The sequence below is a fragment of the Polypterus senegalus genome, chromosome 10, assembly GCF_016835505.1.
Source record: "Polypterus senegalus isolate Bchr_013 chromosome 10, ASM1683550v1, whole genome shotgun sequence".
Classification (NCBI taxonomy): Eukaryota; Metazoa; Chordata; class Cladistia; order Polypteriformes; family Polypteridae; genus Polypterus; species Polypterus senegalus.
The window spans coordinates 148,654,054-148,680,309 of NC_053163.1; the positions used below are offsets into that span (position 1 = coordinate 148,654,054).

The window sequence follows — 26,256 nt, forward strand, 5'->3', positions numbered from 1 at the left end:
TTTCAATACTTTTATCACATTATTCACCATGAGACATTATATAAAGAATATTTTATAGCCTTATTTGCCACAAGGCACTATATAAAATTATTATTCACTATGAGGCGTCAATTTAATGATTTATTCCCTTATTATAAGGTGGAGAGAGTCAATACTAGAAACACAAATCCTTTATCAAAGCAGCCAGTCCTGCTGGTTGTCCTTTATGTGAAATTAAACTCTCAGATTGATACTCTGTTACTCTTAAATTCTAACGACGAGCGATTCAAAGTCTTAACGTGTGAGCTCCTTCAAGGTCTGACCAGACTGGTGTAGTTGCTTTTCTTTCATTTCCAATTACCAGTCATACTTCATTATTAACCATAATTGCCGGTCTGTAGGAGGCTGCCATTTGTTGCCATCCTGAATAAACAACTCGGAGAGCATGAGTGTTTTTCTTGCGTCCCGGCACCCCACTGCCCTCCTTTGTTTGGCCTGGACAGGTTTTGTTTTAAACCTGGGTGCTAAAAAGTTTATCTCCTCTATGTAAGGTGCAAAATTCAGGTCTCAAGTGTCCCTTCTCCCCTGGAAATCATAAGCGCTTAGCCAGTAAAGCAGTTAATTAAGGCCGAATGGGGCCTCTAAGCAAACGAGTCCAGCCGAGGAGGCGTAAAGGACAACAAGGGATTTAGTGAGCCGAGGTGCCAACCCGGTGCTTAGGGCAGAGAGGCCTTTGATGTGGACTCCATTGAAACTTTGAAAAGTGCAGGGCGCCCAGTATGGAAATGTGATTAGTGCTTTGGCTTTGAACCACTGCAGTGATTATCAGGCTTATCCAGGAACATTTGGAATCAATATACAAGAGGGGCGGGCGGTATTTAAGAGTCAGGGGGGCCCTCAGCCGAAGGCCATTCAGCACCTTCAGAGAAGCACGCAGGGTCTTTGCTATGGACATCTTCTCTTCTTGCCTTGTTTTGTTTTGCTGCCTCAGCCTCGCCTGTAAGTATCTGATTTTTATGCTGCTACACTACTGTATTGCCATTTTCTGCTTATACCTTGTTCTCCATTGTGCGGTTCAGCCGTGAAGAACCCTGGAGCTCTCTGGGTACTTGTCACGCTGTCTCGGCAGACTCGGGGAAGGAGTCCTTACCTCGAGGAGTCCCTCGAATCTCCGCTTACTGCTTTCACTGTAATTCAGACTGCTTGCTTCATGCACGGCGTTCCAAACTCCTCCGAGGCCTGAGAGGTCCTCTCTAGATGGAGCAGATTTGTCATTTTCAGCCCCGGTTGTCCAATTTTTGGCATTCAAAGGGAAATTCTTACACACACACACACACACTCACACACACATCTAGCTTGTTCAGCGCCTTCCTCAAGTCTGCTCCAGCTTTTTGTGAGCTCTTATAAGTTGATTGTTCTTCAGCTTGCCTCTCGTTTCCGGATTTGTGTTGATCCTTTTCCTAACGATGACATTGTTAGCTAAACTATTGGACTTCTTTTTCGTCAAATTGAATTTCTTGAGCTCTTTTCTGATTTTTAAAGGCTGATAACACTTTTTTCGGCTCAGTTGCTTTATGTGTGTTAAAAGTTGTGATGGTGTTGCTCTTGAATTGCTACTTTTAACACTTTCTTCAGCTTGGCTTTTGCTAAATTTAGTTAATAATTATTAATCCACCTACCCGTTTATCCATTACCCAACCCGCTATATCCTAACTACAGGGTCACGGGGGTCTGCTGGAGCCAATCCCAGCCAACACTGGGCGCAAGGCAGGAAACAAACCCCGGGCAGGGCGGCGGCCCACTGCAGATAACTGTTAATGTCCTCTGTAATATTTCCTACTGGGCAGCATGGTGATTACCGCCGCCGTCTCACAGCTCCAGGGTCCCGGGTACTGCTTGTGAGCCAAGCACTGTCCGAGTAAAGTTTGCATGTTCACTTCGTGCCAATGTGGGCTTTCTCCCAGTTTTTCCCTCCAAGCTCCACATTTGACTGAAACGAACGTTTTAAATTGGCTCAGGGTACGTGTGCCTGATTGGGGGGGTGCCCTGTGGAGGGCTGGCACGACCATTCAGGGTTTGTGCTCAACTCCTGTGAGGCTCACCTGAATGAGAAGAGACTGAGAAGGTTATGTTTCTGAGTCCAGATCTGCTGAATTGTTTGGTCTTAACTGTTTGATACAAAATTGCAGATTTTCCATGATAAATATTTTTATATTTACTAGCACTGAGCACTTTCATCCAGTAAAATTATTTAACAGAAGTGTGTAAGTAAACGTGACTGGGGCTCCTTTATACCAACAACAATAAGCTTTTGTAGTGCTTCACTGGAACTGGGACTGGGACTGGGACTGGGACTGGGACTGGGGCCTCTTCTTCTAACTGTAGTCAACTCAGAGGTTTTTCTTTTCTTTTTTTACTTTTCTTTTCTTTTAGTCATTCTGACGTGTATTTAAGTGGGAGGTTGTTTTTGATGTAATCAGTGCTGGTGTCACGTTAGTTTGAGCCCAAGGCCAAGCTTATTAGTGCAGCAACCGACTGTCAGGTAGCTAACCCACGCAGCTTATGATCTGCACCCTCAGCGAGTGCCTAACTCACCTTAATGGTTGTAATATAAAAATATTCTTTTATTTAGTGAGCCAAGTGTATCTCTGGGAGCCAATTAAAATCTCAGTCTATCTATTAGAGCGTTAGAACAATCTGGACAACAACAGACCATTGAGCACAACAAAACTTATTAGGCCTATCCACTTAATTCTCCTAAAATAGACAGTTTTGAGAGTCCCTAAAGTCTTACTGTCCGCCACACTACTTGGTCGCTTATTCCAAGTGTCTGTTCTTCTCTGTGTAAAGAAAACTTCCTAATGTTGGTGTGAAATTTACCCTCCACAAGTTTCCAACTGTGTCCCCGTGTTCTTGATGAACTCATTTTAAAGTTACCGTCTAAACCCACTGGACTAACTCCCTTCATAATTTTAAACACTTCAATCAGGTCTCATCTTATAAACTCTAAAGGCTCAGCTCTTTTAATCTTTCCTCATAACTCACCCCCTGTAGCCCTGGACTCGGCCCTGTTGCTCTTCTCTGGACCTTCCCAAGTGCTGTTATGTCCTTTTTGTAGCCTGGAGACCCAAACTGCACACAGGACTCCAGATGAGGCCTCACCAGTGTGTTAATTAATTCATTTCTATCTATCTATCTATCTATCTATCTATCTATTATATAGCGCCTTTCACATCTATCTAGTAACATGTATATATATAAATAAATCACGTATGTATATGATTATCTATCTATCTATCTATCTATCCATCTATCTATTTATCTATCTATTATATAGTGCCTTTCACATCTATCTATCTATCTATCTATTATATAGTGCCTTTCACATCTATCTATCTATCTTATCCTGCCAACTATACTAAAATTAATATCTGCTTATTTGTCTGTCTATTATATAGTGCCTTATCTATCTTTCTATCATCACATAGTCTCTGTGTATATGTAAATATATATACAGTATAATTACATAATGTATTTTTTTATGAATTCTGCTATATAATAAAAATCTGAGATGATTTTTTTAAAAGAATTCCTTGAATTCAGCCCTGTTTTTTGTTTCTAAGGGTATGTTGAACGGTACAATTTAATTGTTAATTTTTGATTTTAAATATTTTGACAACTACTCACTCGCTTATCTAATTTATTTTCGTGCCACCAGAGAGTCGTGACAGGTGGCACGTTGGTTGGACATGCAAGTAAGAACTTCACTGTCCTCGGTAGACCATACAATGTGACTACTCCTGTGCTGTCCTACTTGTTTTTTCACATTTTTACAGTTTTACACGTACGGACATTGCCATGAAGCTCAGTTCTGTTGATTTTTATTTCCTAAAATCCACAAAGTCATTGTTGATATTCACTTGAACTCGTGTTTCCTGGCCTTGGTGGTTTTCAGTTGTCATTGCTGGAGTAGACAACATTCACCACAACTGCTTAATATCACTTTGCCTTTCCAACTCTAAGCTCAGCCTACCTCTAACTTGGTGAAAGTCCAGGCATTTTAAATGTTGCCTTGGAATGTTTAGATGATGAATATCAGTAAATAAAAAGCAAAGCAAATGACTAAATGGTACAGAGAGCTTTGGAGAAAAGCCGTGTCACACTTAAAAATATTTTTGCCTCTGACATAAAAGAAAAGAGGTGCTGACTCTCTGTGGTCATAAAAGATCCCTGGGCATTCTTCTAAAAGAGCAGGGTGTTTCCTGATGTCCTGGCTAAATTATTTGCAACATCCTGGTCATTCTGACCCCCAAACAACCCCTGTTTCTAATTAGGTAGATAGATAGATAGATAGATAGATAGATAGATAGATAGATAGATAGATAGATAGATAGATAGATAGATAGATAGATACTTTATTAATCCCCAAGTTAAAATGCACATACTCCAGCAGCAGCATACTGATAAAACCAATATTAATTAAATAAAAATACAGTTCAAGTTAAAAAATGCAAGAAGTGTATAACAGTCTATAACTTTGTATAATGTTAACGTTTTCTCTCCCGGGTGGAACTGAAGAGTCGCATAGTGTGGGGTCTCCTTATTCTGTCAGTGAAGCAGGACGGTGACAGCAGTCTATCGCTGAAGCTGCTCCTCTGTCTGGAGATGATCCTGCTCAGTGGAGTCTCCATTATTGACAGGACTCTGCTCAGCGCCCGTCGCTCTGCCACAGATGTCAAACTGTCCAGCTCCGTGCCTACAATAGAGCCTGCCTTCCTCACCAGTTTGTTTAGGCGTGAGGAGTTCCTCTTCTTTATGCTGCCTCCCCAGCACACCATCACGTAGAAGAGGGCGCTCGCCACAACTGTCTGATAGAACATCTGCAGCATCTTATTGCAGATGTTGAAGGACGCCAGCCTTCTAATGAAGTATAGTCGGCTCTGTCCTCTCTTACACTGAGCATCAGTATTGGCAGTCCAGTCCAATTTATCATCCAGCTGCACTCCCAGGTATTTATAGGTTTAACAAAATATATGTATATGAACAAATATATGCATATGACCACATATTTATATATATATATGTATGTAATGTATGTAATATTTTAAATATATGTATGTGACCAAACTTAGAGAAATAAAACAAGATAAAAGCCTCAATCAGAGTTGCCTTCCTCTTCCTCTTCTTCATTTTAATTAACAGCGTCAATACCTATCAAAGACAGGCAGTAGAATCATTTAAGAATATTTGCTGTCTCTTGCCCTCTGTGTACTTCCAGCACCTTTCCTTGTTATTCGCGTGTGTCTGAACGTCTCTTCACCGGCGCTCCCTGTCTCGTTCCTGTAAGGCCTACTTCTCAGACTCTCACTATTTTAAAGGCGCCTCCTTTTATACTGTCCATCTTCTGATGAGTGTGCCTTTGCTAATGTGTCTTCACCAGCGCCCCATCTCTCGTGAGCGTTCCCATAAACCCTTCTTCTCAGATCATTTTTTTGAAACTTCTGTCTCCTCCACCTTTAGTAACGTCTGTTCGCCGGGGCTCCCTCTCTTGATCGCGTTCCCATAAAGCCCACTTCTCAGACTGTGTCACCTTCTTTTGAGGCGTCTTTCTGGCCTCCTGTCCACCTTTGAAGGCAGCTATCACTGCGGTGTTCCTTTACTCCTCCTGGTGTATCTCACACACTCATCACACGCATCACCAAAGCCAAACGGACCAATCAGATTGTTCAGAGGGACTGGACATATAAACCTTAGTGTTTTATTTTTTTTTTTATTATTTTTATTATCTGTATGTATCAGTTATTTGAAAACACATCACTTGGCAAAGCGAAACAATACCATTGAAAATGCATGGCAAGAACATTTCTTTGTTTTCTTTTTTCCCAGTTGCTGGCGTGCTTAACAGACAGTCACCCCGGAGGAACCTTTTCACAGAGCGCGGCTGTTGTAAACGCCAGAGCCATTTCTTTTATGTCGGCCAAGGTAAGATAAACAGGGGTGATGAGGAATTTCAAGGGTGACAATGGACGTTTGCTTGCCCAGGTCCCATAATTCAGTACGTCGATGTCTGTTAATGTATGTTTGTGCCCCGATATTCTTCACACACAAACCATTTTATTAGTACTTATAAAGTACTGATTGGTTATTAGGATCCTGAACTGATTGGAATGCACAGACCAGTGTGTTTCTTCATGCCGGTCCCAAGCCCGGATAAATGGGGAGGGTTACGTCAGGAAGGGAATCCGGTGTAAAATTTTGCCAAATCAATATGTGGACAGCAATACAAATTTCCATACTGAATCGGTCGAGCCCCCGGGTTAACAATGACTGTCAGCCAACAGGGTGCTGGCGGAAATTGGGCTACTGTTGGCCGACGAAGAAGAAGGAGAACAAGATGCAGAGGACAGAAAGATATGGAAGAAGATGATCCACTGTGGCGACCACTAATGGGAGCAGCCGAACGAAGAAGAAGAAGAAGACATGGAGAATAATTGTAGTGTGGTGGTGTGAGGGCTCTTCTCCTAGCATCATCGAGGACACCAGTGGAGATTGAGGGGAAGAGCATTTAGGACTGAAGCCAGGAAGCACTGCTTTATGCAAAGAGTTGTGGAAATCTGGAACAGACTAACGAGACGTGACGTTTAAACTGTAAAAAGTATCTGAATGAGCTATTGGGACAGCTCAGCTATCAGCTAAACAAACCAGTGACAACGGGACTGGATGATCTCCTCTCACGTCTTTAATTTCTTATGTGGCTCCAGTGTCCTGGATCAAATTCTGCATCCCTGTCATCGTCTGTATGGTGTTTTTGCACTTTCTTCCCAAGTCTGTGTCTGATTTCTGGCAGATATTCCAGTTCTCCTCAAACATCCACAGAGATGTACGTGTCAGGTAAATTGGTCCACTGTGGGTGTCTCCATATATATATATATAGAGGTGCTGGGATGAACCAGGACCATATGCAATGTTCTTTCCTGCCTTGTATCCAAACCTGCCAAGATGGGCTCCGGCTCCCTGCAACCATGATTTGCTTTTAACTCTTTCAGGGCTGATATCGACTTTTGTCAAAATTCACGGGTAGAGGACAGTAATCAGCTGTAAACTGCGACAAAACTCACCCTTAGATTTTAGTTTGACTCTCTTTGCTAGAAAGAAAATGACGTAGCTTTGTTCATTCAACCTCGATATCCTACGCGTGCATGAGTAGCGAAGAGCAAACGGCCTCTAAAATGGCATCAACGTCTGGCGAGAGACCAACGCGGATGTGCAAAGCAAAATACTCCATTTTGTTGAATAGGACTCCGAGTTTAATGCCAGTGATCTGGAGATGGAGATCCAAAATGAAAGTGAGGTGCCAGCATCATCTCCTCGGTCTCCAGCTGATCGTGGTGCTGAACACCTTCGTGTAGCTGATGCACCTTCAGCAGCGTTCGCCTGGAAGGACCACCACTTATGATGACAAGATCATATTGCGCCACACTGCCATCGCCACCCATATGCTGTCTGAAGACAGTGAGGTAGCCAGCCCACTGTGCATTCCTGCTGACCATCGTGGTGCCCCCGCACAGCCACTGCTGCCAGAGATGCCAAACATGCGGCAACAGCAGCCACAGCACATACCAACAGATGTTTTATGTTGATTTATGTGTGAAACCATTGCTTTGTGTGCTTTTCAGGTTTTTGGAAAAAATATTCAGCCCTCAAAGAGCTAAATTGGGTTAAAAATGTGGGTTAAAAGCACCCATTCTCTTACCAATTACATCCTGCAAAACAGCGACCTTGGGCTTTAATTTCTTCTTTGATTCCTATGACAGCTGTAGCCTATACATCTAGAACAGAAAACAGAAAGGTGTAACAATCCTACCAAGAACTGCACTTTCTGTGGCCTAACAGTCAAGTTTCAACCTTCTATTGAAAATGCCAAGGTCACCAATTAATGAAGGGGTCTCAAACTCCGGTCCTGGAGGGCCGCCGTGGCTGCAGGTTTTCATTCTCACCCTTTTCTTAACCAGTGACCTGGTTTTGCTGCTAATTAACTTCTTTTGAATTCATTTTAATTGACTTGCTCTTGAAGACTCGGACCCCTTAATTGTTTCTTTTTTTCCTTAATTAGCAGCCAAACAATAATGAGATACAAAATGAGCCAAAACAACTGGTGTCCATCACACAATATCTGAAACTAAAGAAAAGTGAAGGTCTTAGGAATGTTGATCTGCTCGGGTCTGCTAAACATTTTAACAGAGAACTTAGAAAAGAGAACAATCAATAATTTTGAAAATGTTGGCTATTGCGCCACGAGAGCAGCAACAAGTCATGGAATTAAACAGCGGGTTTAATTAACGACAAGAATCAGAGCCTAATTAAGCAACTGGTTGGAGTTGAAGGCCCTGATTTAGTTGGTCTTCCGTAGGCTCACTCACTTCATGTTTCATGTCTGTTTTGATGCCATTTAAGGAAAGAAGTGAAGCAGAGGAATGGTCAGGGGAAGAAATCTTAAAAAGCAAGTCAATGAAAATAAAGGAAAAGGAGTTAATTAGCAGCAAACTCTGGTCAGCAGTTAAGAACAGGGTTAGAATGAAAACCTGCAGCCACTGTGGCCCTCCAAGACTGGAGTTTGAGACCACTGGGTTAATGGAAGTACCTCTGAGCTCCTTCACATCTACGTTCTCCTTCCTCTTTTTACAGACATCTCTGGCAGTCCAGTCAGTGTGGACGTGGGGATCTGTAGGTCACATTGTGGTGGGACACAGCGACCGGTGGCCCCCTATGGAGCAGGATTTCCAGGATTTTCAAAGCACACTTCTATGCTGGACTTCCTGAGAACTAAAAAGGTGAGTGCGTTAAACAGTATTTACCACAAGAGGGCAGTGGAGTACACAGTCCAGATTAGGAGGCCTTTTTAAAATCTCGTAGGCACAGAACTGGGACAAAAAGTAAATTGTTATAGGTGCCTAAAATCAACCTGACATTTATAATAATTTTATGACAAATTGATTATTTCAATTTTGCATGTCAGTCTAAATGTTCCTGGATTATGACATTTTTATGGTTTTTATCATTTTATATATTATGAGCAAATATTATCTATTTTTTCTCAAATGCTTTAAAACTGTAAAACTTTTATATATTTCATTTCCTACTCCCTATGTTAAAACCAAATGATAACATTAGGTGTCAAAATGTAACTTTTGTCACATGAATTCATACAAGTGAATTTAATTGCATTTACATTCTAAATTCAAATCTCAAATCAGGCTTTCTTCATCATGTAACACACAATTCAATTTTATAATAAATGTCTATTTACACTACAGCGTACTGTATATACATGCTAGAAGTGTGCAATTTACTGCTGTACTTGGCCAATTGTCTTAAGGGTTCAACAGTGGACGGCAGGGGACTCCAGGTGCCATTACAGAAATGTCCATGCTCATCACTCATTGCTCCAAGATTTCTGAGAAAAAATCTGGAATGTTCTAAAATGTTTAGAAATTTTGAACTTTAAAAAGCCCCGTATGGATGATCTGTTCTCGTGTAGATTGTTCTAATTTTGAATGATATTTGCACACACAGGTTGACCCGGTCTAAGTGAGAATGGTCGGACACAAGAGTGCGTGCTGCAGGCTTTGGCATTCTACCCAAGGTTACGAGCATTAGGACATTAGCAGAAGTTTGATGAGATCAGGCTATTCAGCCCATCTAAAACAACATCAAGTTGAGGTCCCTAAAGTCCTGCTGTCTACCACACTACTTGGTCACTTGTCCCCGTGTTCTTGATGAACTCATTTTAAAGTCACCGTCTCGATCCACTGGACTAATTCCCTTCATAATTTTGAAACACTTCAATCAGGTCTACTCTTAATTTAAAGGCTCAGCTCTTTTAATCTTTCCTCATAATTCATCCCCTGTAGCCCTGAATCAGCCCTGGTGCTCTTCTCTGGACCTTCTCTAGTGCTGCTATGTCCTTTTTGTAGCCTGGAGACCAAAACTGCACACAGGACTCCAGATGAGGCCTCACCAGTGGGTTATAAAGCTTGAGCAGGAACCTCCTGTGACTTGTACTCCACACATCAAGGCGCTATATAACCTGGCATGCTGTTAGCCTTCTTAATGGCTTCTGAACACTACCTGACAGTTGATAGTGTCGAGTCCTCCACGACTCCTAAATCCTTATTCATAAGGTGGACTTTCACATTTTCAGACCTCCCCTTCTGTATTCAAACTTGACATTTTTAGCTCCTACATGTAACACTTTATATTTACTTAAAGATAAACTCCCTTGACTTGTACTGCACACATCAAGGCGCTATATAACCTAACATCCTATAACCATTTTTGATCACTTCTGTCCTCTGCTTAGATATAGACAGTGACCAGTCCACCATGACTCCCAGGTCCTTCTCAATGGAGACCAAAACTGCACCCAGTACTCCAGATGAGGCCTCACTAGTGAGTTATAAAGGTTGAGCAGAACCTCCTGTGACTTGTACTCCACATATCAAGGCGCTATATAACCTGACATTCTGTTAGCCTTCTTAATGGCTTCTGAACACTGTCTGGCAGTTGATAGTCGAGTCCGCTGCGACTCCTAAATCCTTCTCATAAGGTGGACTCTCGATTTTCAGAGCTCTTGTTGTGTATTCAACTCTAACATCTGAGTATACACAATGGAGGCCTGAGAATTGAAAGTTCACCTTATGAGAAGGATTTAGAAGTCATGCTGGACTTTCTTATGCCTCATAGACTAAAATATGCTTGATCTCCATACAAGCAGGTGTTAAAAGGTTCTGATAGTGAATGGATAAATGGAAGAAGAAGTTTAAATAATACAAACAGGTGTTGTCAAATGCTGACCGTTTTCATATGTTAACCTAAACTGCACACCATTGTCAAGTGGAAGAAATAGCAAAGAAACCAGAGAAAACCGTAGCGATATGAAATGAGCAGGGACTGAGCCTTCAGTTTGAGCCACTGCGGCTGATTGACAAGTCACTGCAGTACTATGCTGTTTCTACAAATACCTTTTAATATTTTTACCTCTGGGATGGTGTGGACCCCCCGATAAGAGCTGTTTGGTCCTGTACAACCGGTGTCAGAGCCTGGTCCGCATTGCCGGCAGTAAGTCGAGCCCGTTTCCAGTGAGAGTTGGACTCCGCCAGGGCTGCTTTTTGTCACCGATTCTGTTCATAACTTTGATGGACAGAATTTCTAGGTGCAGCCAGGGTGTTGAGGGGGTCCGGTTTGGTGGACTCAGGACTGGGTCACTGCTTTTTGCAGATGATGTCCTGTTTGCTTCATCAGGCCGTGATCTTCAGCTCTCGCTGAGTGTGAAGCGGCTAGGATGAGAATCAGCACCTCCAAATCCGAGACCATGGTCCTCAGCTGGAAAAGGGTGGAGTGTCCTCTCAGGGTTGGGAGTGAGATCCTGCCCCAAGTGGAGGAGTTCAAGTATCTCGGGGTCTTGTTCAAGAGTGAAGGATGAATGGAGCGGGAGATTGACAGGTGGGCCGGTGTGGCGTCCACAGTGATCCAGGCTCTGCATCGGTCTGTCATGGTGAAAAAGGAGCTGAGCCGTAAGGCAAAGCTCTCAATTTACCAGTTGATCTACGTTCCTACCCTCATCTATGGTCATGAGCTGTGGGTAGTGACCAAAAGAACGAGATCGCGAATACAAGCGGCTGAAATGAGTTTCCTCTGCAGGGTGTCTGGGCTTTCCCTTAAAGATAGGGTGAGAAGCTCAGTCATCCGGGAGGGGCTCACAGTAGAGCCGCCATCAAGAAGAGTCAGATGGGCATCTGATCAGGATGACTCCTGGACGCCTCCCTGGTGAGGTGTTCCAGGCACGTCCAACCGGGAGGAAGCCCTGGGGAAGACCCAGGACATGCTGGAGGGACTATGTCTCCCGGCTGGCCTGGGAATGCCTTGGGATTCCCCCGGAGGAGCTTGAAGAAGTGGCCAGGGAGAGGGAAGTCTGGGCATCTCTGCTCAAGATGCTGCCCCCGCGACCCAACCTCAAATAAGTGGAAGAGGATGGATGGATGGATGGATGGAGGGGATGGTGTGGTGGCACAGTAGTTAGTGCTGCTACATCACCCATGAGGAGTCTCATGCTTGAATCTTGGCCTTGTTACTGCACGTAGTGTGAACTTTGAACCTACTCAGCATGTGTGTTTGGTTTTCCTTCTTCAGTCTAGACACGCATGTTAAATTATTTAGTGACCCTAAACTGGTGTTTTCTGGAATAGCCTGGCACCACATCTAGTGTTCAGTTGTGGGCCTGAAGATGGCAGGACAGGCGTCATCCTTCATCACAGAGACTATTTAGGGTCCAAACCAACCTATCCTGTCCTGACTGCAGCCCGGTGCCTGTGCTGCTCACTGTTTTACGGAGTCATTGAACTGAATAAGCAGAATAAAAGAAAAGAGAGAAGGGTTTTAACGTCCATAACACTGACATCCTACCAGTTCTGTTATAGGCAGAGAAGGCTCATCCATCCATCCATCCATCAATTTCCTAAACCCACTTATCCAAAATGGAGTCCATCCCAGCATCCACCAGACACAAGGCAGGAGGAATTCCTGGACAGAATGAACACACTTAGCATTGCTAATTCACCTAACCCAGATGTCTTTGTATGGAGAAACCACGTATACATGGGAAGAACATGCAAACTCCATGCAGGGAATATCCAGGAACATGAAGCCTAGTCTTATCGTTACAAGGCAGCAGAGCTACCACTTTGCCACTTGAGAAGGTTCATAAAATTGATAAATATGTGAATGGACGTAACAGGGTTATTTTAAAAAATGCCCTTATTTCAGAGAATAATTCTTTAATTCTGGTAGATATCCACTTTAACAAATGTGGTTTCCACCAAGTGATAGAAAGGTTCTTCTGTTGCAAAGGTGGAAGAATGTTTCTTAAATTATTGTTCATTTTTACTTGCTAAAACTTTAATCTCCTTCAAAGTCCTCTCCATGTCAATGAATGCACTTGTCCCAACAATTTTCCCACTGGTGGAAACATTTTTGGAATCGCTGAAGAGGAACGTTGTCCAAGGACTGCAGCGATTTTTTTTCTTTGATTTCGCTTTCCTTTTGAGATCTTTTTTTCATATGCGGGAACAACAAAAAGTCCCACGGAATCAAAGATCAGGCGAGTAGGGAAGGTAGTAAGAACCCCCAAGACACACAATTCAAATCAGAAATCTCTTCAACAGTCCGACGACAATCTTCGTAAATTGCATTGCAAACTTTTTCAAGATTTTCGTCTTTCCTAATTGTGGAAGGTCGGCCAGATCTTGGTTGGTCTTCAAGTGACATTTCCCCTCGATTGACATACGGAAACCACTCGTCGACCTGTGTTTTACTTAAAGCTTCCCCTACAAAAGCCATTTCAAGCATCACTACAGTTTCAACAGCTGTTTTCCCTAAGAGAAAACCAAATTTAACGCAGACTCGCTGTTCTTTTTGTCCCTAGCTACGTGAGCGCCCTCCTCCAGAGCTCCCTGTAACTTCTGGCCTAGAGCCCTCCTGCTCAGCAGGGTCATCCTGCGAGCCGACCGCTGTCCGAGTGGAGCGTGTCCTGCTGTTTGAGGGACCGAGGGAAGTCGAGATCATTGATGAGTGCCACTGCGGGGCTGTCCCCACCGAGTGTGTCCGCATGCCAGCTCTCAAGACCTTCTTTTTCGAGACGCCCTATGAGACTGTCTTGGATGTGGGCAAGTGTTCCAGTCCAGAAGTCAGCAATGGTAAGTGAAAAGCGTGCTTCCTGCCCAGTCCTAAAAGGTTTCTGTTTATTTCATTAAATTAAATTCTAAATAATATTATAAAGTACTTTATATACAAAAAATGACAGCAACACTTTGTCCAGCTGCTTGGGAGCAATAAAATGTGGAGGCAAATGTGTCACTGGAAATAAACTAAATTCATGCCCATCATAACAAGAAAAATCCATTTTCTGTTATTGTTCTGGTTATGATAGAAGCAATTAATGATATTCTCATTACAAGCCCATCTTTCTACTGAATCACAATTATAAGATGTGTTTTCTATTCTCTTATGGGCTAAAATCTCCGGAAGTTAGCTAATGCGTGTACTGCTAGCTAAATCGTAATCACTGTCCCTACTATCCAACCTCTTCCAACAGGCTTCTCCTGTGTCCCCACCAAGTTTGAGCCAGTACTGCTGGACAGCCCTAACAGTGTGGAGCTGGTCCAGGCTGTGGAGACATGTGAACTCAAAGAGAGCTGCTACCGGACCTCCTACATCGAGCAATACTATGAAGTTGTCTATGGGGCCAATGGCATCAAAGAGGAGAGGTTGAAAGTAAGTTCACCTTTACTGATGTATTAGAGTCTGGGTGGCGTCCACTCTCTCTAGTGGTGATCTATGAGCCCCTCTCAGACCCTTGCCTTGCTTTGGGGAATGGTTTGGGAAGTAAGCGGTGGGTGGTATGTAGAGGTGGCAAGTGCCATAGAATGTGGAGGCTGATTGATCTGTGTGGTGCTTCCATCATGGCCTAGTTTATTAACAATTCATTCAAGTTTAAAAGTCAATGGTTTTGCACGAAATCAGGTGTCATTGACAGGAAATTTTATAAAAAATATTAAACAATTCATTGTAACATTACATTATAGTCATCAATTGATGAGGGTATTATCTAAATAACATCAGCAGGAAATGAAGGAATGATCTGAGGAAAAAATGCAAAACTTAAAGCATACTGGCGAAGGCATTTAATTCAAAGCCCTAAGGCTACCAGTTCAATTCCATCCATCCATCCATCATCCAACCCACTATATCCTAACTACAGGGTCATGGGGGTCTGCTGGAGCCAATCCCAGCCAACACAGGGCACAAGGCAGGAAACAAACCCTGGGCAGGGTGCCAGCACACCGCAGGGCACACACACATACACACCAAGCACAAACACGGGACAATTTAGGACCTGCATGTCTTTGGACTGTGGGAGGAAACCCACGCAGACACAGAGAGAACATGCAAACTCCACGCAGGGAGGACCCAGGAAGCGAACCCGGGTCTCCTAACTGTGAGGCAGCAGCGCTACCACTGCGCCACCGTGCCGCCCTCACTTACCTATTATTTATTTGTTATAATATAGTACAGCTATTCACCTGTGTTTATGTATGTTTTGCACCCAGTCCTGGGGAACATCATTTCATGCCACTGTATGCTACAATAATGTGTATGGATGGCATGGCAATAAAGCCACTTGACTTGACCACTCTCAATGCCACGATAAACAAAAATATTAAAATTTCATGTCAAGGGAAACAAAATGTAAAACAGCTTACATGATGCACACCTTCCCTTTTTTCCACTATAAAACTTTTTGGAGGAAAAACAAAAAACTCTTTCAAGAAAAACTACAGTATAGGGTGGTTCAGATCTAATTATGCAGTTTTCATTACGCCATAACTTATTAAGTTTATTACATAGAAAATCACCCGAAAAATCCCGGACCATTGAGAAGTGTGCAAACTGACAACATGAAGAATCGTCCCCGCATAAATCAAAGTCATCCAGACGATCTGGATGTGCTTAATTAGATCTGGACCACCCTGTATTGTTAGCATTAGCCATTCATCATCCAGGGAAGGGTGACAGGGCAGCTGGAGCCAGCAATTATCGGGCGCAAGGCAGGAATGACACCTGCACTGGGTGCCAGTCCATCACAGGGTGAGCACACACACACAAACAATAGCAATTTATTTCTTGTATGGCCCAAAATCACACACAGAATGCCTCAGTGGGCTTTAACAGGCCCTTGTTTTTTGACAGCCCTGCCAGCCTTGACTCCCAAAAATACTGGAGAGAGAGAGAGAGAGAGAGAGACCCCCTTGCAGGTGGGGTGGGTGTCAAAATACAGAGTAAATACATTACAAAATACCCAGCAAGGGCCAGTTTAGCATCACCAGTTCACCTAACATGCGTATCGTTGAACTGTAGGAGAAAACTCCAGAAGACACGGGGAGAACACGCAGGACACAAACCCTGGCCTCCTGACTGTAAGGCAGCAGTGCTACCAATTACTTTACATAAAGATGTAGTTCAGTTTTATTTACTTGAAGCGGAGAACCTCATTGGTTACTCAGTTAAAAAAAAAAAAGGATGTGGAATGAAAACCTGCCGTCCTTTCAGGCCTCCCAGTCCAGAGTATGCTGGTTTCTCCTACTTCAGGGCTAACGTGGCCCTCTACAGACTCCACTTGTCTAAATCTTGTGGTGTCTGTCTGCCCCAATGATAGGCCAACACCTCTGAAGCTGTTAGGAGGACGCACTGATACAGTGCACTGCTGCACCCACCACACGACAAACCAACTCAGGACCCAGATTAGGACCCGAGTGCAGTCATGCAATGTGTGACTCCTCAGCACCACACCAGTTCAGAAGGAGTGGAACACTGGGAGGTTTTTTTATGGTGGCTGGAGTGCCAATTCTGCCACCAACCACCAAGTTTTTCCCTGCAGGCTGGAGGCAGATTAACGGAGCCATTGCAGGTTAAGGGTCTTGTTCAGAGACCCTTTTGGCGCTGAATGTCCAGAATGTCTAGAGGTTGTAGGTGGCAGGTTATACTTTGGCCCCAGAGATGTAGGTTCCTCTGAATGATCAGGTGGTCTTATCACCAAGGTCTGGGCATCACAGGGTGACTCTGGCTATTGCTTATAGGTCCTAAAAATGTGTCGCTTAACTTCGGAGCTTGGGATCTGTGTTATCCATGTAAGTTCTCTCATCACCATAGTTACGTTTCAAACCTTTTAGGAATTTTTTCAGTTCTAATAATTTCTTTGAGCCTCCCGGCATTTTCATTTTTTTTCCCTCACACACAAGTACTATATTTCCTATTTTGCCATTTAAATTTCAGATGATTTTATGGTCTGCCTCCTGTTCTCCAAAGTGCTGGGTTCAGTTCTCCATCCAGTCACCATCTGCCTGCAGTGTAAACGTTCTTTGGGTGTTTGTGAGGGCAGTTACTGGGTATTCTGGTTTTTACCCACACCACCAGCTGACTGGCAGCAGCAAACGGACCCCAGTATTAGTGAGAGTGAGTGTGGCCTGCAATGGACTGTCGGTTTTCTCCAGGGATTGTCTGTGCTTTGTGTCCAATGCTCCTCACTTTGATTGTTGCATTAGAAAATGTTGGCTGAAAAAAAAAAAACAACAATGAATGAAAGGAGTTTTTATATTTTACACGGCACTGCAGTCATGTTTTGCGCTATGGTGGAGCCACGGTTAGCACTTGTGGTAGGTTTTACCCCTGTGCCGAGTGCAGTTTGCATGTTCTCCCTACGCCTATGTAGGTTTTCGTTTTGACTCTTTGGTTTCCTCCCACATCCCAAAAGATGTCAGTCAGTCATTTTCCAACCCGCTTAGTCCTGAACAGGGTCGTGGGAGGTGCTGGAGCCTGTCCCGGCTAGCATAGGGCATAAGACAGAAACAAAGCCTGGGCAGGGTACAAATCCATCGCACGGATCTACCAAACTGGGTGAGTGTAAGTGTGCGCTACAGTAGACTGGCATCATCTCCATGAATGATTGCTGCTTTGTTCCCAGGGCTGCCAAGAAAGGCTGTAGCACCACGTGGCCATGACTTGAACTATGTGAGTTTGAGAATGAGATGAGATATAACTCTGTAAAATGTTTGGTGATCGTGCATACAGTCATATGAAAAAGTTTGGGAACCCCTCTTAATTCTTTGGATTTCTGTTTCTCATTGGCTGAGCTTTCAAAGTAGCAACGTCCTTTTAATATACGACATGCCTTATGGAGACAGTAGGATTTCAGCAGTGACATCAAGTTTATTGGATTAACAGAAAATATGCAGCATAACAAAATTAGACAGGTGCATAAATCTGGGTACCCAACAGAGATATGACATCAATACTTAGTTGAGCCTCCTTTTGTTAATCTAACAGCCTCTCGACGCCTCCTCTAGCCTGTGATGAGTGTCTGGATTCTAGATGGAGGTATTGTTGACCATTCTTCATACAAAATCTCTCCAGTTCAGTTAAATTTGATGGCTGCCGAGTATGGACAGCCTGCTTCAAATCATTCCATTGATTTTTTGATGATATTCAAGTCAGGGGACTGTGACGGCCATTCCAGAACATTGTACTTCTCCCTCTGTGTGAATGCCTTTGTAGATTTCGAACTGTGTTTTGGGTCATTGTCTTGTTGGAATATCCAACCCCTGCGTAACTTCAACTTTGTGACTGATGCTTGAACATTATCCTGAAGAATTGGTTGATATTGGGTTGAATTCATCCGACCTTCGACTTTAACAAGGGCCCCAGTCCCTAAACTAGCCACACAGCCCCACAGTATGATGGGACCTCCACCAAATCTGACAGTAGGTAGCAGGTGTTTTAATTGTTATGTGGTGTTCTTCTTCCGCCATGCAAAGTGCTTTTTGTTCTGACCAAATAACTCATTTTTGTCTCATTAGTCCAAAGCACTTTGTTCAAAAATGAATCTGGCTTGTCTAAATGAGCATTGGCATACAACAAGTGACTCTGTTTGTGGCGTGAGTGCAGAAAGGGCTTCTTTCTCATCACCCTGCCATACTGATGTTCTTTGTGCAAATTGTGCTGCATTGTAGAACGATGTACAGATACACCATCTGCAGCGAGATGTTCTTGCAGGTCTTTGGAGGTGATCTGAGGGTTGTCTGTAACCATTCTCACAATCCTGCTCATATGCCGCTCCTGTATTTTTCTTGGCCTGCCAGACCTGCTGGTTTAACAGCAACTGTGCCTGTGGCCTTCCATTTCCTGATTCCATTGCTTACAGTTGAAACTGACAGTTTAAACCTCTGAGATCACTTTGTGTAGCCTTCACCTAAACCAGGAGACTCAACAATCTTTGTTTTCAGATCTCTTGAGAGTTGCTTTGAGGATCCCATGCTGTCTGTCGCTCTTCAGAGGAGAGTCAAAGGGAAGCACAACTTGCAACTGACCACCATAAATACCTTTTACCACTCATGATTGGACACTCCTGTCTATGAAGTTCAAGGCTTAACGAGCTCATCCACCAATTTGGTGTTGCAAGTAATCCGCATTGATCATCGACAGGCGTTCAAATAAGCACAATGACAAGGGGACCAACATTTTTGCACAGCCAGTTTTTAACATTTGATTTAATTTCATAAAACTAAATACTGCGTCACTAAAAATCTTTGTTCGGAAAACACCCGAGTACTCCGATGATTGTAAGAAATGAAAGACACACCACTGTTAGCTTTTTTGTTGAAAGGAGAGTCAATTATTATGCAGACTGAGGGGGGCTCCCAGACTTTGTCATATGACTGTACATTTATTTAGTCAAAGACTAAATGGTTTGGGCCTCTAAGGATGCCACTCTGTGTTGTCACAAGTCTGTGGTTCAGATCTCACCACTGTGGAGGTCACCGAATCTACTTTTGGGTACTCTTGTGCCAGTTAGCGATATCTGGTCACTCTGTTTGTATTTGAGTGTTGCTCAGTCAGGTGAAGACGACACAACAGGAGGGTGAAGTTGACGCTGCACATTGCCAGTCTCACCCATGACCACCACACACTTCTCAGTGCAGTAGTCCTAATTCTTCTACTAATGGAGCACCATTTTTTTTTTTAATATGTCCCCACTCTTCTCAGGTGAGCAGAAGCAAAATTATGAACTAATATTAATAGAGCCAGTGTGACCCCTTGCCCATATTTTTGTTATTGGTATTATTCTGACAAAAAGAGTTAAGTCCAGCATGTCTGCATGAGGACACACGGCTAGTCTGAAAGTCTTTTCACAGAAGTCCCAGCAGCTAATATGGCTTTCCAGTTGCGGAAGCACAAAGCTGAGGGTCCAATCCCAGCCAGCGACTCGCCAGGTTATGGCGAGAGTCTCTTCACCTGCCTGAACTCCATTTCTACAATTATGAACGCAATGGCTCCATGCATTTGTAAATTGTAAATAATTGTTGGGTGAGACTGTTCTGTAAATGGATGAATGTAAGATGGATGTGATGCTCAGGCGCCTGTCGAATAAGAATAACACACTTGAAATGCTAATCGAGGGGCCACATGCGGCTGCGGAGGCCGGCTTTTGGCAGCAGTACGTCTGTCTTTCTCTTTTTTACTCTGCATTTTGATAGCCTGCTGGGTTCTAATCGTCTTGTCTTTCTTTTGCTAATTTTCACCAGGAAATTGACGTGGGCAGATGCTTGGGAGGCTGTTCCTCAGGAAATCGCTGCCTGCTCAGGTAAGCACAGCTGCCACCCCACAACCCCCCACCCACTCCATGAAAGTCTTAAATTAAAAAAAAAAAAAAAAGTTTACTTTAACACCTAAGAGGCCTCACAGTGAGAATGTAAAATGTGTTTCTCACTAACTTGAGCCTGAAAACATCTGGGCAGATGAAAAGGTGGGACGCAAGGGTGGAGCAGAGGGCAGATTTGACAAACACGGCAACTTCTGAGAAAGTAACACTAGCAAAAGGACACGTTTTGTAAAACTGTGCCAGAATTAGAGCTTCAAAGAGGATCCAGTTAGAACTTCGCGTAAAGTGGGGCAATTTAGCAAGAAACAAACAGAATTTTGCAGCTTGTTGTTATTGAGATTAGTCACTCCTCCATCCAGCTAGGCCAGGAAAGTCAGGGGGCAAAAGAGTGACGCCCTGCAGAGGCAATAAAATACAATGCGTGTCTCAGATATGGGAAAAAAAAAACATTATCATAAGAAAAGAATGATATTTTATTCTGTTAATGCAGTATATCATATATTGTGTCATACCGTTCAGGGGCAACTGGGCGAAAAGACAACTCGGCAACATCCTTTACCAGTTAGGTAACAGTTAGGGCAGCGTTTCTCAACCTTCACGTATTTGCGACCCGAGTTTTCATAACAGTTTTAATCGCGCCCCCCTAACGAGCCCACTAATACCAATTTGTTCTTTTTTAATTAATGATATATCATAGATGCATATTTTATTATACCTACTTAACTTTTATCGACATTTATCTAACTCTATATTTATTTTTCTAGTATCAGAATGTAGTTTAAGTTCATTTGTTTTGGTTTCAATAGATGGATTTTTCATATTTTTGATTCTTGTTTTCTTTTTTTCACATCTTCACGCCCCCCTTTTTGTTACTTCGCACCCCCCTAAGGGGGCCCGCTCCACAGTTTGAGAACCACTGAGTTAGGTTCAAGGAGATTTTTTAATGATATTTAAATGATAACTTAGGCCCCCGGAAAGTCCACAGAATCGCCTGCTTTATGAGAGTCTAAATACGTTGAGAGTAAAGATATTCCTTAAGGCGTACGCGCAGGTCACCTTTTGTATTCTGAATAACGTTATCATACGATTGCAATCAATACAATTTATATAAAGGATTAGCAATTTTGGCTGCAGAAAATAATGTAAGATAGAGTTTGTTCCATCTGCAGAATAAAGTTCATTCATCAATTATATACATTTATTTTCAACATTTTAAATCACGTTGCCATTTAAATATAATTAAAAAATCTCTATTGCCTAACTGGTAAAGGATGTCGCCGACTTGTCTTTTTGACAACTTGTCTGTCGCTGAATTGTCTTTTCGCCGACTTGTCTGTCGCTGAATTGTCTTTTTGCCGACTTGTCTGTCGACGACTTGTCTTTTTGCCAACTTGTCTGTCACCGACTTGTCTGTCGCTGACTTGTGTCTTCGCCGACTTGTCTTTTTGCCGACTTGTCTGTCGCTGACTTGTCTTTTCGCCGACTTGTCTTTTCGCCGACTTGTCTTTTTGCCGACTTGTCTGTCACCGACTTGTCTGTCGCTGACTTGTGTCTTCGCCGACTTGTCTTTTTGCCGACTTGTCTTGTCGACGACTAGTCTGTCGACGACTTGTCTTGTTGCTGACTTGTCTTTTTGCCGACTTGTCTGTCGCTGACTTGTCTGTCACCGACTTGTCTTTTCACCAAGATGACTGTCACCCAGTTGCCACTGAACCATCTAATACAGTATGCGTCTCTTTGTAGGCACAAAAAGAGGCAAAAAAATTGGGAATTTTCAGGTATCCAGCCATTAATTTTTCCAACCCAATTATTCATATAATGCAGGACTGGCACATCCCAAAATTTGGAATTAGTAGGAAATAATAAAAAAAACAAAAAACTCTAGAGTCAGGAGATGAAAAAAAGCTGCAAAAGAAAAAACAGATGAATGAGGAATATGGCCCGAATATCACTAATGCTAACTTGTAGGGCATATGAGAGAATGAGGGAAGCCATTAAGAAGACTACTAGAAAAACTAAAAGGTAATTGGAGAGAAATATTGCATATATGGAGAAATTGGACCCAAAGAGATACTTTCAGTATCTTAGTAGTAAAAAGACAGTCAAGGAGGAGGTGAAGTGCGTCAGGAAATAGTCAGCGAAGATTCAAATAGTAAAATAGCAGATGCTATATCCTTGTGTTTTTCTGAAGGTTGCACACATGAGCAAGTGGATAACCTCCAGCAACAACGGGGATTACTCAAACAATCCTTAGTGATTTGGAAATTTTAGAGGGAGAAGGGCTTTTTAGATTAAATAGGCTGAAATTTAAAAAATAATTCCTAGAGCCTGATAACATTTATACTCAAATACTTAAGGATGTTAGTGAGTGCAGATATAAACCCTTGACCCCTCATTTTTGAAAGTCACTGCACACTTGATAAATTTCAAAGGACTGGAAAATAGCAAATGTTATCCTGTTATATAAGGAGGGTCATTGGGAAGATCCAAGCCTATGGGCCAGTAAGCTTAATGTGCATCACGGGTACGTTAATGGAAGGAATTTTTAACGGAAAGATTGAGCAACACATGGCATATGGGTTATTGATAGTAATGTCAGTAAATGTAAACCATTACACGTAGGAAGTAAAAATGTTAGTTTGAATGCACAATGGGAAGTGTGAAACTTGAAAGCACCTCTTATGTTAATATTGAACTCCACACGATCAGCCTCCAGACAGTGTTCAGAAGCCATGAAGAAGGCTAACAGAATGTCAGGTTATATAGCGCCTTGATGTGTGCAGTACAAGTCACAGGAGGTTCTGCTCAACCTTTATAATGCACTGGTGAGGCCTCATCTGGAGTACTGGGTGCAGTTTTGGCCTCCATTGAGAAGGACCTGGGAGTCATGGTGGACTGGTCACTGTCTATATCTAAGCAGAGGACAGAAGTGATCAAAAATGGTTATAGGATGTTAGGTTATATAGCGCCTTGATGTGTGCAGTACAAGTCAAGGGAGTTTATCTTTAAGTAAATATAAAGTGTTACATGTAGGAGCTAAAAATGTCAAGTTTGAATACAGAATGGGAGGTCTGAAAATGTGAAAGTCCACCTTATGAATGAGGATTTAGGAGTCGTGGAGGACTCGACACTATCAACTGTCAGGTAGTGTTCAGAAGCCATTAAGAAGGCTAACAGCATGCCAGGTTATATAGCGCCTTGATGTGTGGAGTACAAGTCAAAGGAGGTTCTGCTCAAACTTTAAAACACACTGGTGAGGCCTCATCTGGAGTCCTGTGTGCAGTTTTGGTCTCCAGGCTATAAAAAGGACATTGCAGGACTAGAGAAGGTCCAGAGAAGAGCAACTAGGCTGAGTCTAGGGCTACAGGGGATGAGAAAAAATGAAAGAAATTGAGGTGACCTGATTACAGTCCAAAGACATGCCGGTCAGGTGCATTGGCATTTCTAAATTGCCCCTAGTGTGTGCTTGGTGTGTATGTGTGCCCTGCAGTGGGTTGGCACCCTGCCTGGGGTTTGTTTCCTGCCTTGTGCCCTGTGTTGGCTCCGGCAGACCCTCCGTGAACCTGTAGTTAGGATATAGAGGGTTGGATAATGGATGGATGGATGATTGAAGTATTCAGAATTCTGAAATGAATTAGCGCAGCTCAAAGAGAACACAGGGATACGGTTGGAAACCCGTCAGGGGTAAATTTCACACAAACGTTAGGAAGTTTTTCTTTACATAGAGAGCCAAAGACCCATAGAATAAGTGACCAAGTAGTGCGGTAGACAGGAGCTTCAAAACTAAGACCTGATGCTGCTATGGAGGAGTAAATTGGACAGAATTTGCAAGCTTTATTGGGCTAAGTGGCCTGTTCTCATCAAAAGTTTTTCTAATGTTTTAATATTCAGTTTAGGTTCAAGGGAAGCCAATGTCTATCCTGGTAGTGTAGGGTACATGGTGAGACCTTGAAAAGTGTGCCAGTCCATCACAGGGCACAGTCATACCCATACCCACACTCAGTTAGTCATAGTGTACCTCACAAATAGAATATACTGTCCGATTTGTTTTCCATTTTGGAAACTTCCTCAGGACACAAAGAGAAAGGCACAATATTAATTCGGACTGATTCGTTTGTTTTGCTGCCAAAGATTAGTCGGGATGAATTAAACTAAGATGAGGATTATTATGACCGTGTATGTGTGGCTATGAAACCACTGATTCAAGCAGACATGCTAGTTTTTATATGTATGCATGTACTTATGTACTTATTTATTTATGGTTTTGTACAGGGATTCCCGTCTCAAAGAAGAGTGCCTTGTTTGGGCCGAGGGCTCGTCGACTTCATGTGTGCCCCAAGAATACGACAGCCACACCTTCCGTAGCCGTAATGGCCACATCCGCACCGTGCTTGCAATCAGCTCCTGCAAGTGCCAGTCCTGAAGTTGCAAAGGCCACAATGGCCTGGGGACCCAAGGGTTAGGGTGTAAGGGATTCAGATGAACCAGCAGCCGTGAGTGACACACTGACAAAAAAAAAGAAAGTAAATGTCAGGACAGCATCCCGTTCAGGATTTTCAGAAAACTGTCGGCTGGCTCCTGATTTAAGGTGACTTTGCTTACAATAAAGTGCAAGCAAGCAATACGACCAGGACATCAAACTGAAATAACCTGAGATGAACATTTGTGAAGGAATTGGGCTTCATCTTCACGGCAACTGAGAGCACTAAGGAACTCCCAGACGAATTCGCTGAATTTGTGAGAAGGAGAAATGTGCCAGACTTGTGGTTTCACATTAGTGTGCAATAGAAAAGGTTGAAGTGTTGTGTACCAGACGGACAAAATACAAAGTGCAACAAATACTGACGTGATCACTGAAAAAAAAATAAGAAAAAGATGACAATGGTCAGGCGACAATCAAATACGGCAAAGCAAACTGAAAGGGATGCCTTTAGAACGTCAGAAGAATAAGCCCAATCAGCTACACCATACCTGCATCAAACACTCGGTTTGTGAATTATTTGTAAATTACAATCACATATTTGGTGGATTTCTTAATATGGTGCAATAATTTTGCTTCTTCAAAGAAAAAATCGAATACATTCCCTCAATAAACCTAATGGTGTTATTCTACAGTTTGGCCACAAGAGGGAGTGCATTTGCAGTGGTGAGTGTCGGTGGATGAGCGGCAAGTGAGCACGAAGGAGACGTCACAGGACTGGTCAGATGCTATTGGTTGTCAAGGGTAACGGACCTCCACCGTTCTGATTTCACTATTGATCTTAAACCTAAACACATCAAACACCAATACTCCTCTTCTTCTGCTGCAGAACAGATGTAAAATATGTAAAATAACTGTAAATATTTTAAATAAAATATACACTGTTGAAAACAAGTTGGATTTTCTTCATGCTTTACTATGGGGAATAAATTATTTTTTTTTTTACTCTAAATACAACAATTTTTATAACTCGTATCTACTCATCCCGTCCATTTTTCCTCCAGCCGCCCATCAGTTAACCAGTTTAATCCAATTTCAAGATAACAGGAAGCCATCAAGCAGAAGACGGGAACCAACCGTGGATGAAGCTCCAGTCCTCTGCAGGGCAGACGCACAGACATATATTTTAGGACAATCTACAAATAAATAAGAAACCACAATAGAATCAATACCAACATGCAGAAAACTTAATAGGTTCACGCTAAGTAGTGAACAGGCCTGAAACTGTAAGGGAATGAAAATCAATCTGTTTGACAAACCCTGGTATCCTGGTTTTGGTTGCAGAGAGTTAATGGTGGGGTGGCATGGTGGCACAGTGGGTAGTGCTGCTGCCTCGCAGTAAGAAGACCCGGGTTCGTTTCCCAGGTCCTCCCTGTGTGGAGTTTGCATGTTCGCCCAGTGTCTATGTGGGTTAGGTGCATTGGCGATCTTAAATTGTCCCTAATGTGTGTGTGCGCCCTGCAGTGGGCTGGCACCCTGCCCGGGGTTTGTTTCCTTTCTTGCGCCCTGTGCTGGCTGGAATTGGCTC

At 43.0% G+C, this 26,256-nt stretch overlaps 1 protein-coding gene across 1 annotated transcript; it reads left to right on the forward strand.

The window, feature by feature from the left end:
- The first annotated feature begins 748 nt into the window (after window positions 1-748).
- Window positions 749-25,550, forward strand: im:7138239 (uncharacterized protein LOC497366 homolog). Its single transcript, XM_039767042.1, has 7 exons — window positions 749-978; window positions 5,866-5,961; window positions 8,665-8,810; window positions 13,460-13,730; window positions 14,129-14,307; window positions 20,172-20,230; window positions 24,521-25,550. Exons 1-7 carry the CDS (start codon window positions 927-929, stop codon window positions 24,669-24,671), a joined length of 954 nt encoding a protein of 317 aa, XP_039622976.1. The 5' UTR covers window positions 749-926; the 3' UTR covers window positions 24,672-25,550.
- Window positions 25,551-26,256: the final 706 nt, after the last annotated feature.

Bases quoted from the DNA above. Each gene is read 5' to 3' on its own strand.
- im:7138239 (XM_039767042.1), top strand. From the start codon at position 927: ATGGACATCTTCTCTTCTTGCCTTGTTTTGTTTTGCTGCCTCAGCCTC. The intron at 5,962-8,664 runs GTAAGATAAACA...CTCTTTTTACAG, and splicing joins TTTCTTTTATGTCGGCCAAG to ACATCTCTGGCAGTCCAGTC. The intron at 20,231-24,520 runs GTAAGCACAGCT...GGTTTTGTACAG, and splicing joins GGAAATCGCTGCCTGCTCAG to GGATTCCCGTCTCAAAGAAG.